The 15,038-nt window shown below is 34.0% G+C and overlaps 1 protein-coding gene across 1 annotated transcript; it reads right to left on the bottom strand.

Annotated features, from left to right (window-relative positions):
- Positions 1–9,200: 9,200 nt before the first annotated feature.
- LOC145069871 (histidine kinase CRE1-like) lies at positions 9,201–14,699 on the bottom strand. The gene is made up of 8 exons (XM_079016816.1): positions 13,632–14,699; positions 12,830–13,066; positions 12,574–12,743; positions 12,032–12,489; positions 11,718–11,947; positions 11,520–11,618; positions 10,332–11,431; positions 9,201–9,817 (listed from the first exon to the last, which is right to left on the bottom strand). The coding sequence occupies exons 1-8, from the start codon at positions 13,980–13,982 to the stop codon at positions 9,565–9,567; spliced, it is 2,898 nt and encodes a 965-aa protein (XP_078872942.1). The 5' UTR covers positions 13,983–14,699; the 3' UTR covers positions 9,201–9,564.
- Positions 14,700–15,038: the final 339 nt, after the last annotated feature.

Raw genomic sequence — 15,038 nt, 5'->3', positions numbered from 1 at the left:
CAGTTTAGAGCTCAAACGATTTTAAGAGTTCAAACATATTACTTGTAATAATAAAAAAATCATAAGGTATAAGACAATTAATTTAAATCACAAACAACTAATATCTTAAAAACGTCAAATCAATAGTAATTTACAATAAATATCTTAAAATTGTCTAATTTTATCATTTTTCAAAGTTAAACATAACAAAAAACCAATACTTTTGTCTTCTAGTATTTTTATCCATCTTTCATCCATGATACTTGTCTTATTTTTAATATTTAATATATTACGTATATAATATATGTGGTGCGGTGCGGTTTTTTTGCAGTTTTTGAAAACTAATAACCGTACCGCACTGCAAATTTGCGGTTTTTTAAAAACAGAAAACTTCACCATCAGTTTTTATTGTGGTTGTGGTTTATCGGTTGCGGTTTTTGCGGTTAATTTTAGTTGTGGTGCGGTTTTTTTAGTCACCCATATTTAAGTGTAATGGATTGACTTGTTGATAAAAAATCAATCTTGATCAATATTAAACAAGTAAGGAAGGTGCGGAGTGCACACTTGTTTAAGTCCATTCAAGATTCAAAGTAGACTGTCATTTAGGGGCTAAGCCCCTAAACGAACAGGAGTCCGGGGGTAGCGCCCCTAGGAGCGGAGTCCAAAGGGCAGCAGCCCCTGGCTGGGGTCGAGCTGTTAGGTCAACATGTAAATTTTTTATATAAGTTATATTACTATATAAGAAATGTCTTATAAATCTGAATTTTCTGGAAATGAACCCGGTTTTTTGACTTCGTTTTGACCTTTATTAATGATCCGATTTTGTGACAGTTTATGACTGTTTTTGATAGTTAGAGTAGTTTTTGGACAAAGAAAACTGTCTTGACAGTTTTCAGACAAATGAACTACTTAATCATTTTGGTCATCATTTTCTTGGTACAACAATCACGAAAATCATACTTCATATTCTTTGTTCTTGAAACTCTTTTGAGTCTTATCCGATTAAAGGTTGAGAGTACCACCCAAATACTTGAATCTGAAAGTGTACACATGATTCTCAGAATTTTCAAGCCTTTTATTACCCTGAATTTCTAACAATATGGACTTGCATTAGTAGTAATCTAGTATATGACTTATAGATGATCGTAGGTTATTGAACTTATATGAAGAAACTGGTGCAAGCAACTGCTTTTTGTTATTATGTTTTGATTGGTAACCGAGCAGGTTATTTGAAGAAAATTAGTTAACGGGCGATTAGACAAGCACAGTTCCATTGACATCAGGACTTGTTCAGAATCTTGAGGTCTTGTGAGTATCATTAATTAGTATGATTTTTTGTAAAGCCAAATGAAATATTTTATATTTATTTTCATCTAAAAGTTTGGTTGTGTATTAATTATGAAACAGACGAATAGACAAGAATTTGATAAGTGGTGATGTCCCTTCAAATATCAAGATCAGTACCAAATGAAATGCATAGTTTCATGAGATTCAAAATTTAAGAAGAAAGCTTAGAAACCTTTGATGGGATCCTATTGAGTGTGAAATTTAACGAATGTGTCTTGAAGATTTTAGAGTGGACATAAGGGTATACGTAGACATTCTTTTCTGTTGTTTATGAACTCTACTACTAAAGAAATATTAATTGACAAAATTGCTATAGGAAATAAAGATGATAATGGTAGCAGATTTTTGGATATAATTGCCTAATTGGTAAAAGATTATTTGGGCCCTTTTAGTAATTGGGTCATTTGATCTAGGTGTCGAATGGACTATTATCATGAAATAGACTGAAAGAGTTGGATCACTTAATTTATAAATCATTAGATAATTGATTTATGGATCATTATGATAACTAATTGAGCTTTTGGAGAGTGATAAAAATGTATGTCAACATTAAAGAGTAAATGTTGCTTTCTAGATGCATTCAGAGGCCTGTAAACGGCTCTAGAAATTCATTTCTCTCGAAAATACTTGAAATTCTTTTCTCACGAAAATACTTTTATATATTTTTTTTTAAAGGAAAAAAAAAAAAAAAAAAAAAACTCCATTGTCCAGGTATTTCAGATATATCATATGCAAATACATTGTTAAATCCCATGACTTGACAATGTGTGTGTATTTCTTGATACATCTAGGTTGAGTTGAAGCATAATCTAAGTATCCAAAGACATTATATTTGGAGTGCATACTACGGATTTAATACTCATAATAGATAATACTTCTGCCACCAATTTTATGTCCCCTTTTAATATTCTATGCTATATTTGTAACCTAATGAGTTTACATTAGAAATGAACTTTTTAACTGAAAAAACAAACCAAAACCAGAAACGGTTAGTGGAATTACATTCTTTTTGCTCCAACGTATACTTTATGGATTGATGATTTGCCTTAACTCTTAATAGTGAAAGTCTTTCTTAAAAGATAATATTTATGTTTATAAATTTCATCAACGAGAGTAATAATTCCCCTCTCACATGTGGACAGTGTTTTGTACCATGTGACTTTCTAAAAAAGCTATTGGATGTAAAAGGATACTTTAAGACAAGAGTGTTTGTCATTGTTGTCTTCAATTCCCTGAATTCAACATTAGCATCATCATTCCATTTGAAGAAAGATAAGAAGCAACCATAACTTTTATTATATGGAAACATATAATCGCTGAAAAGTAGAGGAAGTAAGTTGTTCATGTTGCTATGTTTTTAGAACTACATTGTGTGAATTCTTGGTCTCTAAGACTACTATTATAGGAGGGGTGGACTTAGAAAATTTTCGAAAAAGGGGCAAAAAAAAGTTTAATAAACATGTCAAAAATTTAAAGGCTCAAAACAAATTTAAACCTTCTTTGAAAAAAATAAAGACCAAATTAAATTATTGAAAAAAACAAATTTTAATTAAAAAAAAATATTGTAGGGCAGCTGCCCAAACTGCCCCAATATAGGTCTGCCCATGTAGCATTTACTTATTATTATTAATCAATTTTGGAATGATGATGCGTGATGGTAAAAACGTATGGCGTATGAGAATATGGAAAAGGAGAATTTTATTGTTATTGGTGGGGTTTTGGGTTTCAGTTAAATAGTGAAAGGGTTTTGGTGGTTCGAGGCCCCAAAGGACGTAATAGACTCCTTCATCATGTTGTCTTCCCATTTCTATGTAATAATCTTTTTTTAGTTTAAGCTTTCAAATAATTTTTTTTATAGTTTCACAAAAGCATTAGATTTTTTAGAAAATGCATCATAACCAAATATAATGGGTTTAGCATATTCCCGTGTCTTAAAAAGAAGAATTGACTTATGTGACATGTAAATTAATGATGTGGCATTAAAAAAATATTATAACTAGAAAAAACACCCTTTAATTTTTTGGCTTCTTTAGTATAAATATAGAATCGAATTATCCGGTTGTAAAATTTAAAATTAAAATAGATTATATACTCCGGATTTTGTATTTTTAGATTGGTTTGTACAAAACTTAAATTTTTTTTTTTTTTTTAAAACTTGGGTCTGATCTAGTTACTAAAATAAGAACCAAATAGTCCATATAATTGAAAGGGAACTAATTAGTATATAATAATTTTTTTATATACAACGATTTGTTTATTAAAATATTGTATTATACAACTCTATAAATCATAAATTTTTGTGTATGAATAATTTTTTTTTGTGTACGAAACATTTCCTTATATATATATATATATATATATATATATATATATATATATATATATATATATATGGTTAGGTTATTATGTTCTAACTATCTATTGTGTGCATGTAGGATTGATTCTGGACCAATCATTTTAGTTATTTTAAGAAATTAATTAAATCATATTACATGTTAAAGATATAATGAACATTAATTAAACATTCAACATTTAATATGCATTAATTATTTTCTTAAAATAACTAAAATGATTGGACCAGAATTAATCCTACAAGCACAACATAGGCTAAGACAAGGAGACCTTTTATCTCCGTTCTTATTTATTATTGTTATCGAATGATTACATGTTGCGATGGAGGAAGTGATTGTTTATGGTTTTTTCAGAGGTATGGGGTGGGTAAAGATGGATTTAGTGTATCCTTCCTTTTTTATACGAACGATGCTATATTGACGAGACATTGGGATGAAGGTAATATTCAGAGTCTTGTCATTGTTTTCTATTGGTGTCGTGATTAAAGATAAATCTTCAAAAGTAATCGCTTTTTGGGGTTGGTTGTTTGATGGATGAGGTCACGGATCTTACCTTGGTAATGGAGTGTGGAGCAGCCATGACTCCCTTATCTTATATTGGGTTGTCGTTAGTTTTAATATGAAGAGGATTGAGAGCTGGAAGACTATTATTCAAAGATTCAGAAGAAATTAGCTTCTTGGAAAGTGAGACTTTTTTCCATAGGTGGTTGGTTAACTCTTATCAACTCCATTCTTGGAAACATGGGTATTTATTTCATGTCTTTGTTTAAACTTCAATTTACAGTTTGTTCCTGTTGGAGTCGCTCAAATCTAGGTTTTTCTAGGGCGGTGGTGATGGTGATAGAAAAATCAGTTGGATCAAGTTGGATTCAACTTTATGGGACAAAGAAAATGTTGGTTTAGGTATTGGGAGGTTCCTTACGCCATAGAGTGTCATACCACACTCACCAACACACTTAGAAGGTGATTGGGATCGACCGTGGGGTGGGAGAACTTTATGTCTTGGAGGTTATCAAAGTATCTGTTGTTGCTACCTCCAACATTGATTTGTCTTCTTTTTGTTTGAGTCCTTTGTCGTCTCAGTTTTATCTTTGGCATTCACGTTTGGGCATGTGTTTGTATCACATTTGAATTTTCTAGCATCCAATGGTGCTTTGGGTAATTTGAACACTTGTGATATTTCGGATTGTAGTGGTTGCAAATTGGAAAAATTATATGCTTTACCTTTGAGTAAAAGTATGTCTTGTTCTATTGCTCCTTTTGATATTATTCATTCTGATGTATGGGGTCCTGTAAAAGTATCCACAAAGGGTGGGTCGACCTATTATGTATCTTTTATATATTATTATACTCTCTATATCTAGGTTTATCTTATGAAACGCGGATATGATTTTCTTGGCATTTACAACAATTTTAGATCTCTTGTTAAAACTCAACATTCAGCTGTGATAAAGTGCTTCAGGTATGAATTAGGGGGTATATATACCTCTAATGATATTACTTAGTTACTTGCTTCTGATGGTACGATACATTAGTCATCATGTACTAATACTCCTCATCAAAATGTTATGGCAGAATGAAAACATCGTCATATTGTTGAGACATTCTGCTCATTGTTCTTGTTTGCACAGGACCCTAGTGCCTTTTGGGAAAATCAGTCTTAATTTCTGTTTATGTGATTAATTGTATCCCTACTGCATTGAATTCAAGAATGTCTTCTTTTGAGAAGCTATATAGTCACCTATTAGACTACTTAGCTCTACGAGTCTTTGGATGCACTTGTTTTGTTCTTCGTCCTCATGTTGAGAGGAACAAGTTAGGTCCAAAATCTGCTATTTGTTTATTTTTAGGTTATGGTATTGGACATAAAGGATATCGTTGCTATGATCCTATGAGTCAGAAGTTATATGTTTCCTGACATATCACCTTTTTGGAACATATTCCTTACTCGATTCGTGTTGCAACCCACAATGTAATGAAGTTAGATCTTTTTCATATTAATCCTTTTGATAAGGATATAGAGGCTCGAGATTCATCTATGCCGAGTAATCCTCCAGTTTATGACACACCCACTTCTTTAGAGAGTTCCTCGACTCTTACTGTTCCTGAATCCACCCCTTTGACTGTTGAGATTGAATTTCCACCTCCTCCGCCCCTCAGGAGGTCCACTCGTCCTATCAAGTCTACCAAGCTTCCAAATTTTGCTTACTCTACATACTCAGGATCATTTGCTTCACTTATAGCAAGCACCCACCATCTGTATTATCCTAAATCGTATAGAGAAGTTGTATTAGATCTTCTTTGGCAGAATGTTATGGCTAAGGAACTCACTGCTCTTTATCAAAATCATACATGGGATTCGGTTACCTTCCTCCACGGAAACATACGATTGGTTGTCATTGGGTGTACAATATAAAAACAAAATCCGATGGGTCTGTTGAGCAGTACAAAGCCAGACTTGTAGCAAAAGGGTATTCTTAATAGTATGGTTGTGACTATGAGGAGACATTTTCCCCAGTGGCAAAGATGACGATAGTCTGTACTATGATTGTGATTACATCTGTTCGACAGTGAAAGATCTTTTAAATGGATGTCAAGAATGCTTTTTTGAATCATGACCTCCATGAGGAAGTTTATATGTCTCCTCCTGCAGGAATTCAGCACCAACCGGGTGATGTTTATTGGCTTTGCAAATGTTTGTATGGTCTCAAGCAAGCACCTCGTGCTTGGTTTGAGAAATTTTCCATAGTGATTACATATCTTGTATTTGTCCAGAGCAATCATGATTCAGGTATGTTCATTAGATGTATGAGTGCAGGACAAATTATTTTTTCCTTATATGTGGATGGCATGATTATTACCGGTGATGACCATGGTGGTATTAAGTCTTTGAAGCATAATCTAGCTCATCGATTTGCTATGAAGGATTTGGGCTTGCGATTTTATTTCTTGGGTATTGAGGTAGCTCAGTCTAAGAAAGGGTATCTTCTTTCTCAGACTAAACATATACAGGGACGGAGCTTCAACATTTGATTTGGGGGGGGGGGGGGGGGGGGAAATATAATATGTATAAAAATCGGTGAACAGGGGGGGGGGCACAGCCCCCCTTGCCCCTATTAAGCTCCGCCCTTGAACATATATATCTTACTTTTTTATGTGGGCGGGACTCTCTGACAATCGGATTGTATATACTCCTCTTAAAACCAATGCACAATACTTTCCTACTGATGGTGTTCCTTTGTCCGAACCGCATCTTTACGAGACTATTGTGGGAAGTTTGGTTTATCTCACAGTTACTCGTCTGAATATTGCTCATATTGTTTATGTTTTCATTCAGTTTGTTAATGCTCCTACCTTTGTTCATCGGGGAGTTGTATTCCATATTCTGAGATATCTTCCTGACACTCAGTTCAAACCTCTTGTTTCCCTCGACGTTTTCTCTTGATTTAAGTGCCTATAGCGATGCTGATTGGGATGGCGATCATCATGATAGTAAATCCACCATTACATTTTGTGTGTTTCTTGGAGAGTCTCTCATTTCATGGAATAGCAAGAAACATGATGTTGTCTCTAGATCTCCCATGGAGGTTGAGTATCATGCTATGGTTGTGAATACATATGAGATTATCTGGTTATGGTGGCTTCTTGGAGATATGGGGACTAACATTTCTTTACCTACTCACTTGTATTTTAATAACAAAAGTGCGATACAAATTATGAAAAATTATGTTTTCCATGAGCAGATGAAGCACATTGAGATTGATTGTCACTTCACCCGTCATCACAAACTACTCAGATTCATATCGATTATGTTTGTTTCATCAACCTTGCAACTTGCGGATATTTTTACGAACGCTTTATCGGCATCTCGGTTTCGTTTTTTGTATGACAAACTATCAATTATTATTGTTGTGACATTGTGAGTTTGAGGGAGGATATTAGCACATATATTATTAGCCAACATGTTTATGGATTCTTTAGCTTTTAGCCCATGAGGGTTTGGTTCTTAGCTAGTATTTATTCTTCTTTTTCTTGTTTGTAGTTCTTAATCTTTTCTATCAAGAACACTTTGTAATTTCTCTCTTTCAATGTGGTTCTATTATCAATTAAATAAATATTTTGGATAATAAAAAGATAACCATCAAAGATGTGAAGTTATCTCTTATAACAAACTTTTAATACATTTTCTAAAATTGACTGTCCTATCCAAAATTTAAAGTTTCGGACTAAATCCATGTTTTTCAGACTATTATCAAATGATTCAAATCAAATATAAATTTTCTAACAAAAAATGTGGACGTTTTTCAAATTTTGAATTTCGGACTTTTTTTTACCAAGATCGCAGATAAAAAAATATGAATGATAATTCAAGTGCAAATCATAAATTCGAAGAATACTATTTGCTTTTACTAAAATCAAACAAGAAGTTAAAAAAAACATAGCAAATAGAAATTATGTCATTTAATGAAAAAAATGATACTAATAGTAAACTTGTAAAATTTAAAGGGTGGCAAGATTTTCTTATAGATGTTTGATGCAAATAACAAAAGATTGAATATTATATCATTAGAATCCGAAATGTCCCATTTTAAAATCAGTCCTCATTCCCGAAAACAGATAATAGTTATATCATTTCCCTACATTTTCATAATCATATGTTAATTTTTGTATTACACCCTCAATATTTACATACTAAATTTGTAACATTTCATCTTCTTATAAGTGTAAAGTACCCAAAAAGTCATTTACCTTATCCATGCTAAAATTTGGAATAATCAATTTACATTTTTAACACAAGCCCTTGTAAGTTGTAACTCTCAACTTTGAAGCCCAAATTTATGTCAAAAAGAACATATGAAAAGTGAAAAACAGTCAAACCGCCATATTGTTGCACATGCATACTGATCATTTAAAGAGCAATAGTGTTTGTACAATCAAGTATAGAGTAGGAATACTGTTCCTCCTCCATATGGTTCAAACATTAAGGAGCACAGCATCAAGTCAAGATTTGACACTTGAAGAATTTTTATTTTTTTTTTTGAAGTATATTGACAACAGGAACTTTAAAGCTTGTATACACAAGATTCAGCATTTTAAAACAAACCCACGAGAGAAAATGTCTAGAATTTAAGAATCTTTATCAATCGTCTTTAGTGTAGCTTTAACTGGTTATGAAATAATGAGATTTCGAATGAAAAAAAAAGAGACATAGGTTGAAACCTTTTTAAAAATTAAAACACTCAACCCCTAAGACAATTTGTCTTAAAACACTACAAATTTCCTGGTTGTAATATGATATATCAACTTATCAAGTACGTTTTCTAGCGATTTGATTTCATTGTCTGGATATATTTTGCATGTTTGTTTCTGTTTCCGTGAACTTTTCTTGGGGTTTCTCCATTTAAGAAAAACGTACAAACACACCTACTCCTCAAGGTACAAGTTTGAATTCAAGTACACACGTTTGTTAGCCTACTCTGTTGTACTTTCTGCATAAACATTCGTACAATCTTCACAAAAATATACAAACATCAAATAAGTGTTTGTCATAGCTTCTGAATATCAAGTCAAAAACAATACAAACAAATCTCACACTTCCCAAAACCCATCTATACAAACACAACATAGAGATAGTAGTGTATGTGTTGTCTCGTGTCAAGAAGCTAAAAATCAAAGTTAGATCCGAATATTTTGTTAGGGTTACAAGTTACAAAACCGGTTCACCAAAACTATACTAACCGGTTCACATCAAAACACCATCAAATGTAGTACATATAGGTATGCACATGACACCACACGCCAGCATATAACAAATATGCAAAATTTGCTGGCAATTTTTTAGGTTTTTTTTTTTTTTTTTTTTTTTTTTTTTTTTTTTTTTTTTTTTTTAACTCTCTTTGGTGGGTTTTGATTCGAAAAATTTTGCAACTGCTTGATAGAGATTTTCTTCTTGAAATGGTTTTGATACGTATCCATCCATTCCGCTTTTTTGGCACTCTTCAAATGTCGCATGGATGACATCAGCGGTCATGGCTAGAATCGGCAAATGCCATTCCGTGGTTGAACCGTCGATTGTACCGCTTGTTTGTTGCTCGTTTGCTTGACTTTCCATCGATCGGATCCGCCGCGTAGCCTCAAAACTGTAATTTAGTTAAACAGTCTGTCAGTCTCACATCAGCTAGACACAGTTTTATCTGGTCGTACACATGTTAGGGTTAATGACATAAATGGATAACAAATTATTTGGTTTTAGATAATCTCCAACCCTTGACAAAAACTTAACATAAATGTAAACACTAAATCCTCTTCAACCCATTATGGTATATTTAATAACAAAAAAATTATTTTAGGTATATTCCCCTTTTATCAAACTTTTATGATGTTTACAAAAACAACTCTTACATTTCTTAGGTTTTAACAAATTGACTAGTATCCTTTAGTACAAAAATTTTAAAAATTTTATGATCAATGATTTATAACCAAAATCAAATTATGTGTTTTAGTTTTAGTTAAATATGAAACTTTTAACACTATATTTAGTGTTTGATTAATAGTATAACACCATAATAGGTGCTACACTATTTCAATTTTTTTACATTTTATTAAAATTTTATTTTAAAGAATTATAGGAAAGGTCTTTGTATTTATGCGTACCCGTCCATTTCCGGCATTTGAATATCCATAAAACACGCGTCAAAACCATGCGGTATTTTAAGCAAATCAAGAGCCGATTTCCCGCTATCCGCACACTCAACTTCCGCCCCGAATTTCTTAAGTGCTCCCGCTGCAACTCTCCGATTCACTCGATTATCATCAACCACTAAAATCTTCTTCCCACAAAGCAAACCCCTCAAATAAACCGATCCATTTGCCATTACTTTCCCTTGTTCCACCTTCTTTCCAGTTCCCAAAACTTGTTGCAAACACGCCGCCACCATACTCGCCCTCAACGGTTTCATAATCAAAGTATCCGAAAACCCCGCGTTCTTCGCCTTATCGAATTCCATTCCGGTGATATTCGTCGCCAAAAGAATCATCTTCGGCGACTTTGTCACGTTCCCGTTGGCCAACCACACGTCTTTCTCAACTAGAATCATATCTGGCCGACGACCGGAATCGGAATCGGAAACAGCGATTCCGATGTTGCTAACGACGTCGACCGACACGCCTAACCGCTTCAAATGGTATCGAGTGACCGCGGCGCGAACCGGTTTGTTGTCCACCACGGTGGCTTTTAAACCTTTGAATGAAGTTGGGAGATCATCATAATTTGGTCTTTTTGGATCGGTGATTGTGGTTTTTTCACATCGTTTTAGGACACAAGTGAAGGAAAACGTGCTACCGATTTGTGGGCGTGAAATGAAGTTTATTTGACCGCCCATTAATTCCACCAGACACTTGGAAATGCTTAATCCGATTCCGGTTCCGCCGTAGTGTCTAGATGTGGAGCTGTCGGCTTGCATGAATGGCATGAAAACGAGGTCTTGTGCGTGTAATGGGATTCCGATTCCGGTGTCTTCAACGGAAACCATTAGAGAAACGTTTTGAGAAGGTGGGAATGGGAATTCTTGATCAGACATTAGGTGTTTGAATTTGTCCCATGTGTTTCGATCATCTGCTGCTTCACGACCACTTAATGTTTTGAATTGTCCATCAGATCTTCCATTCATACACGTGTCAGATTTTGATTCAAGAACAGCTTTTGAATGTTCAGCTAGATGAACTTGAACAAATATATGCCCTTGCTCCGTAAACTGTCAAAAAAATTACATCTTATAAGAACTTAAGAAAAACGTTCTTTATATAATTCGAGTCAAAATCAAAATCACCAAATTTACTTACTTTAACAGAATTCCCAACGAGATTTGTAATCACTTGTCTGAATCTTCCCGGATCCCCCATTACAATTTGAGGAACTTTATCGGATACAAGAACAGCGAGCTTCAATTTCCCAGAAGTTATGAAGAAGAATAGAATCAGATATAACTTTGATTAAACGAAATTGAGATCAATTTATCAACAATTTTTAAGAAATTTTACCTCGATTCCTTTATGGCGGGATTTTTCTGAGAACAACGAGAGAACATCATCTAAAATTGATCGGAGATCAAAAGGAACTGCTTCAAGTTCTAATTTCCCAGCTTCGATTTTGGCTCTATCAAGAACTTCGTTGATCAAAGTAATCAAAGCTCGTCCACAAGCTTGAGCCGTTTGAGCGTAATCCCTTTGCGTTGAACTTAAATCCGTATCAAGAAGTAACGCAAGCATTCCTGTTACCCCAATTGAAAATCAGAGACAAAATCGAACAAAAAGATGGAGAGAAAAGGGGGGAAATTAACGAAAATGACGCATACCAAGGATTCCGTTCATGGGGGTTCTGATTTCGTGTGAAACAGTAGCGAGAAACTGAGATTTAGCAACATCGGCAGCTTCTGCTCGGACTTTCAATTGTTGCATGATATCAAAATCATCTTCAACTTGAACGATATGAATGGCGCCGGTGTAGAACATGTATCCGACTAATAAAACAATGACGTAACCCAAAATGGCGGAGATGGTCGCCGTCCATGAGATCGGAGGTTTATGAAGATACCTGCAAGTCATCTGGTGCTTTCGAAACGGATCACCGAAGTCTAGCTTACTGACACGTGTACGTGACTGGTCACCTTCTTCAGTCTGACGTCCGTACATTATCAGAGGGTCTGACGTGTTGGTGACGTCATATACCTTCACGACGATTTCCTGGTTTCCGGCGAGTTGTCCGAGGAGATTTTCAACCAGAGACTCCACGTCAAATGCTCCACCGAGATATCTGTTTTCGAAGACAAAATCGTTGAATCTCATCGTCGAATTAACAACTGAGATATGGAATAATGGGATAAGGAAGAATTAGTACCCGGCTGTAGCTTCAATTCGGTCGCGAACAGATGCATTTGGGGGGAGTTTGGATTTGTAAACAGGAATGGTTAAAACGACTCCGAGATGATGAGAACCCAAGAGTTTGAAAGGGCTTGTGAGCACTGCTTTGCCAGTTGATCGAGCTCTCAAGATGTTTTCTCGATCTTCCTGCGATCAAATTAGGGTTTATCAGTTTTAAGCTTTTAAAATTCATCGGATTAGTTGATGAAACTGAGAAATTGAGAAATTTTCACCTCGCCGGACATCATATCTAGCAAGTTGAGATACGAAAGAGTTTGTTGAGCGAAAATCACGGGGGCATATTCGTCACGATGAGGTGAAGGTTCTTTATTCGCCATTGTTCTTATTGTCCCACCATGTTGACTCTCGAATTCTTCTCTCTCGGAGTTCATTACCCTTTGTGCATACGCTACACCGCTTAATAGAGGTCGCTCGAATGCTGTTCTTGCTGTATATTCCGCAAATGTTTCCTGCATCCATTATCAAACATATGAATTTAGGTTCAAATTTCTGATCGAAGATGGAAGGCAAGTTGAGTATTTAACTATTTATTAGGTTCGCTATTTTCCTTTGACTTTTGAAGGTAAATGAACTAACTTTCCACCTTCAAATTCGACATGAATTTAAAAAGTTTCAAGAAAAACAAGTGCTATAAACAAGAATTAGCCGCGTTGGATCTGTAACAATGCACATTAATTTAGCTAAAAACACAGTAAACAAGATCAATAAATTAGGAAAAACACACAATCAAGAATTATGATTATTATTCTTCAAATTGAATCGAGAAAAGGGTAAAATCAAGAATACCCAGAAATTAATTTCGTTCAAAATCAAGAAAAAGGTAAAATCAAGAAAACCCAGAAATTAATTTTTTCCAAAATCAAGAATACCTAATCATAACTCTGTTTCTTGAATTGCCCAAAAATGTGCGAGAAGAAAAAAAAAAAATACAAAAAACAAATCACACATACAAAACATAAAAGGTGAAAATGCAGAGCATAATACACAAATATAAAGGGGGAAAAAAATTCAAACCTGATCAATTACTGAAGGGTTCTTGTAATAATGAAAAGTCGAAACCAAAACAGCAAGAGCATGAACATGATTAACACTAACACTAAACTGATCTTGCAACATTCTTGCCCTTTGATCACACATACTCACTAAACCTTCTTCAATTCTCTCTTGATGCCCTTCATCGATGCATCTATAAACATAAATCGCTGCAAAACCGAAAGTAATAATCCATAATGCTAAGTATTTTCCTTGATTTGTTCTTGGAAAATAAGTTCGGTACTTTCGTTTGGTTCCGAGTTGCTGTTCATTCAAACTCACAGCCACCAAGTGATGGTGGCCATTGCCATGGCCTTGCATTTTCAAACCCATTTTTTCAGTGAATCGAAAACATGAGGGTAAAATTGGAAAGAAAGGTATGAGGATTTATATAAAGTTTTGTTCTTCAAAGGACAGAGAACTTTTTCAGTAATTTATTATAAAGTTTTTTCTAAAACAAAATAATTGCGACATTGTTTTGTGTGAATTTAGTCAAGAAAACACACAACCCCAGAAAACCCACTAAAGAATAATAATCAAAGACAAGAAATTCATCAGAGAGTTTCACACAGTGACAGTGAGTTAGAGAGAGAAAAAGAAGAAGGAACAGAAACACCAAAAAGGGTATTTTGAAAGAATTCCCAAAGGGTTAAAAATTCATCTCAAAGGGAACAAGCATGGCTGTGTTTGCAGCCCTAAAAAGATGCACAGAAAGCTCAAATTCCAAAGGAACTTTGGGTTTGAATCGAATTAAAAAATCGAAGTTGTTGTGAAAACTGGAAACCCTAAATTTAATTATATTAAAGAAAAACACAGGCGTGAAGGAAGGAGACAAACATTAGCACATTCACTGTGTTTTTATTTGTGATTTTGAATAAAGAAAGAAAGCATATCAATGGAAGCCAAACTAGAAGATTTTTGAACAGCAAAGCAAAAGCAAGAGACAGAAAAGAGGGGAAAACAACGAAAGCCAAGTTGTATTTTGGATAGAATGAAGTGTGTTTAACTTGGTATAAACATGAGTTGTTTAATAATGGAGGAAGAATAGGAAATTAGGGAGAAATTAATAATAAAAGAAGGATATGTTTGGCTATATTACTTTATAAATGCAACTGAATCGAATTTTCAGGATTTTTTCAAGATACGCTCTTGTCCCCCCTCTCCCTCTTCCTTCAATAAAAACAACCATCAAATAATCAATTTTTCCTTTTTCCTTTTGCAAATTAAATCATCCTATAAATCAAAAAATCAATGGCGATTATTATATATAATAGTACTATTTATTTTGATTTTATTAGATAATATAGTTTTTATTTTATTTTTATACAATAAATTTAATATAAAAAATAATACAAAAGTCACTTAAGTGTACACTAAAATTTTAATTTA

This window comes from Lactuca serriola, chromosome 8, assembly GCF_051521515.1.
Source record: "Lactuca serriola cultivar US96UC23 chromosome 8, Lser_US96UC23_V15, whole genome shotgun sequence".
NCBI lineage: Eukaryota > Viridiplantae > Streptophyta > Magnoliopsida > Asterales > Asteraceae > Lactuca > Lactuca serriola.
Note: the sequence above shows the minus strand (reverse complement) of the source record. Positions and strands in the feature narration are given on the sequence as shown.

Bases quoted from the DNA above. Each gene is read 5' to 3' on its own strand.
- LOC145069871 (XM_079016816.1), bottom strand. From the start codon at position 13,982: ATGGGTTTGAAAATGCAAGGCCATGGCAATGGCCACCATCACTTGGTG. The intron at 13,067-13,631 runs GTTTGAATTTTT...TAATGGATGCAG, and splicing joins ACCCTTCAGTAATTGATCAG to GAAACATTTGCGGAATATAC. The intron at 11,432-11,519 runs GTAAGTAAATTT...TTTTTTTGACAG, and splicing joins TCGTTGGGAATTCTGTTAAA to TTTACGGAGCAAGGGCATAT.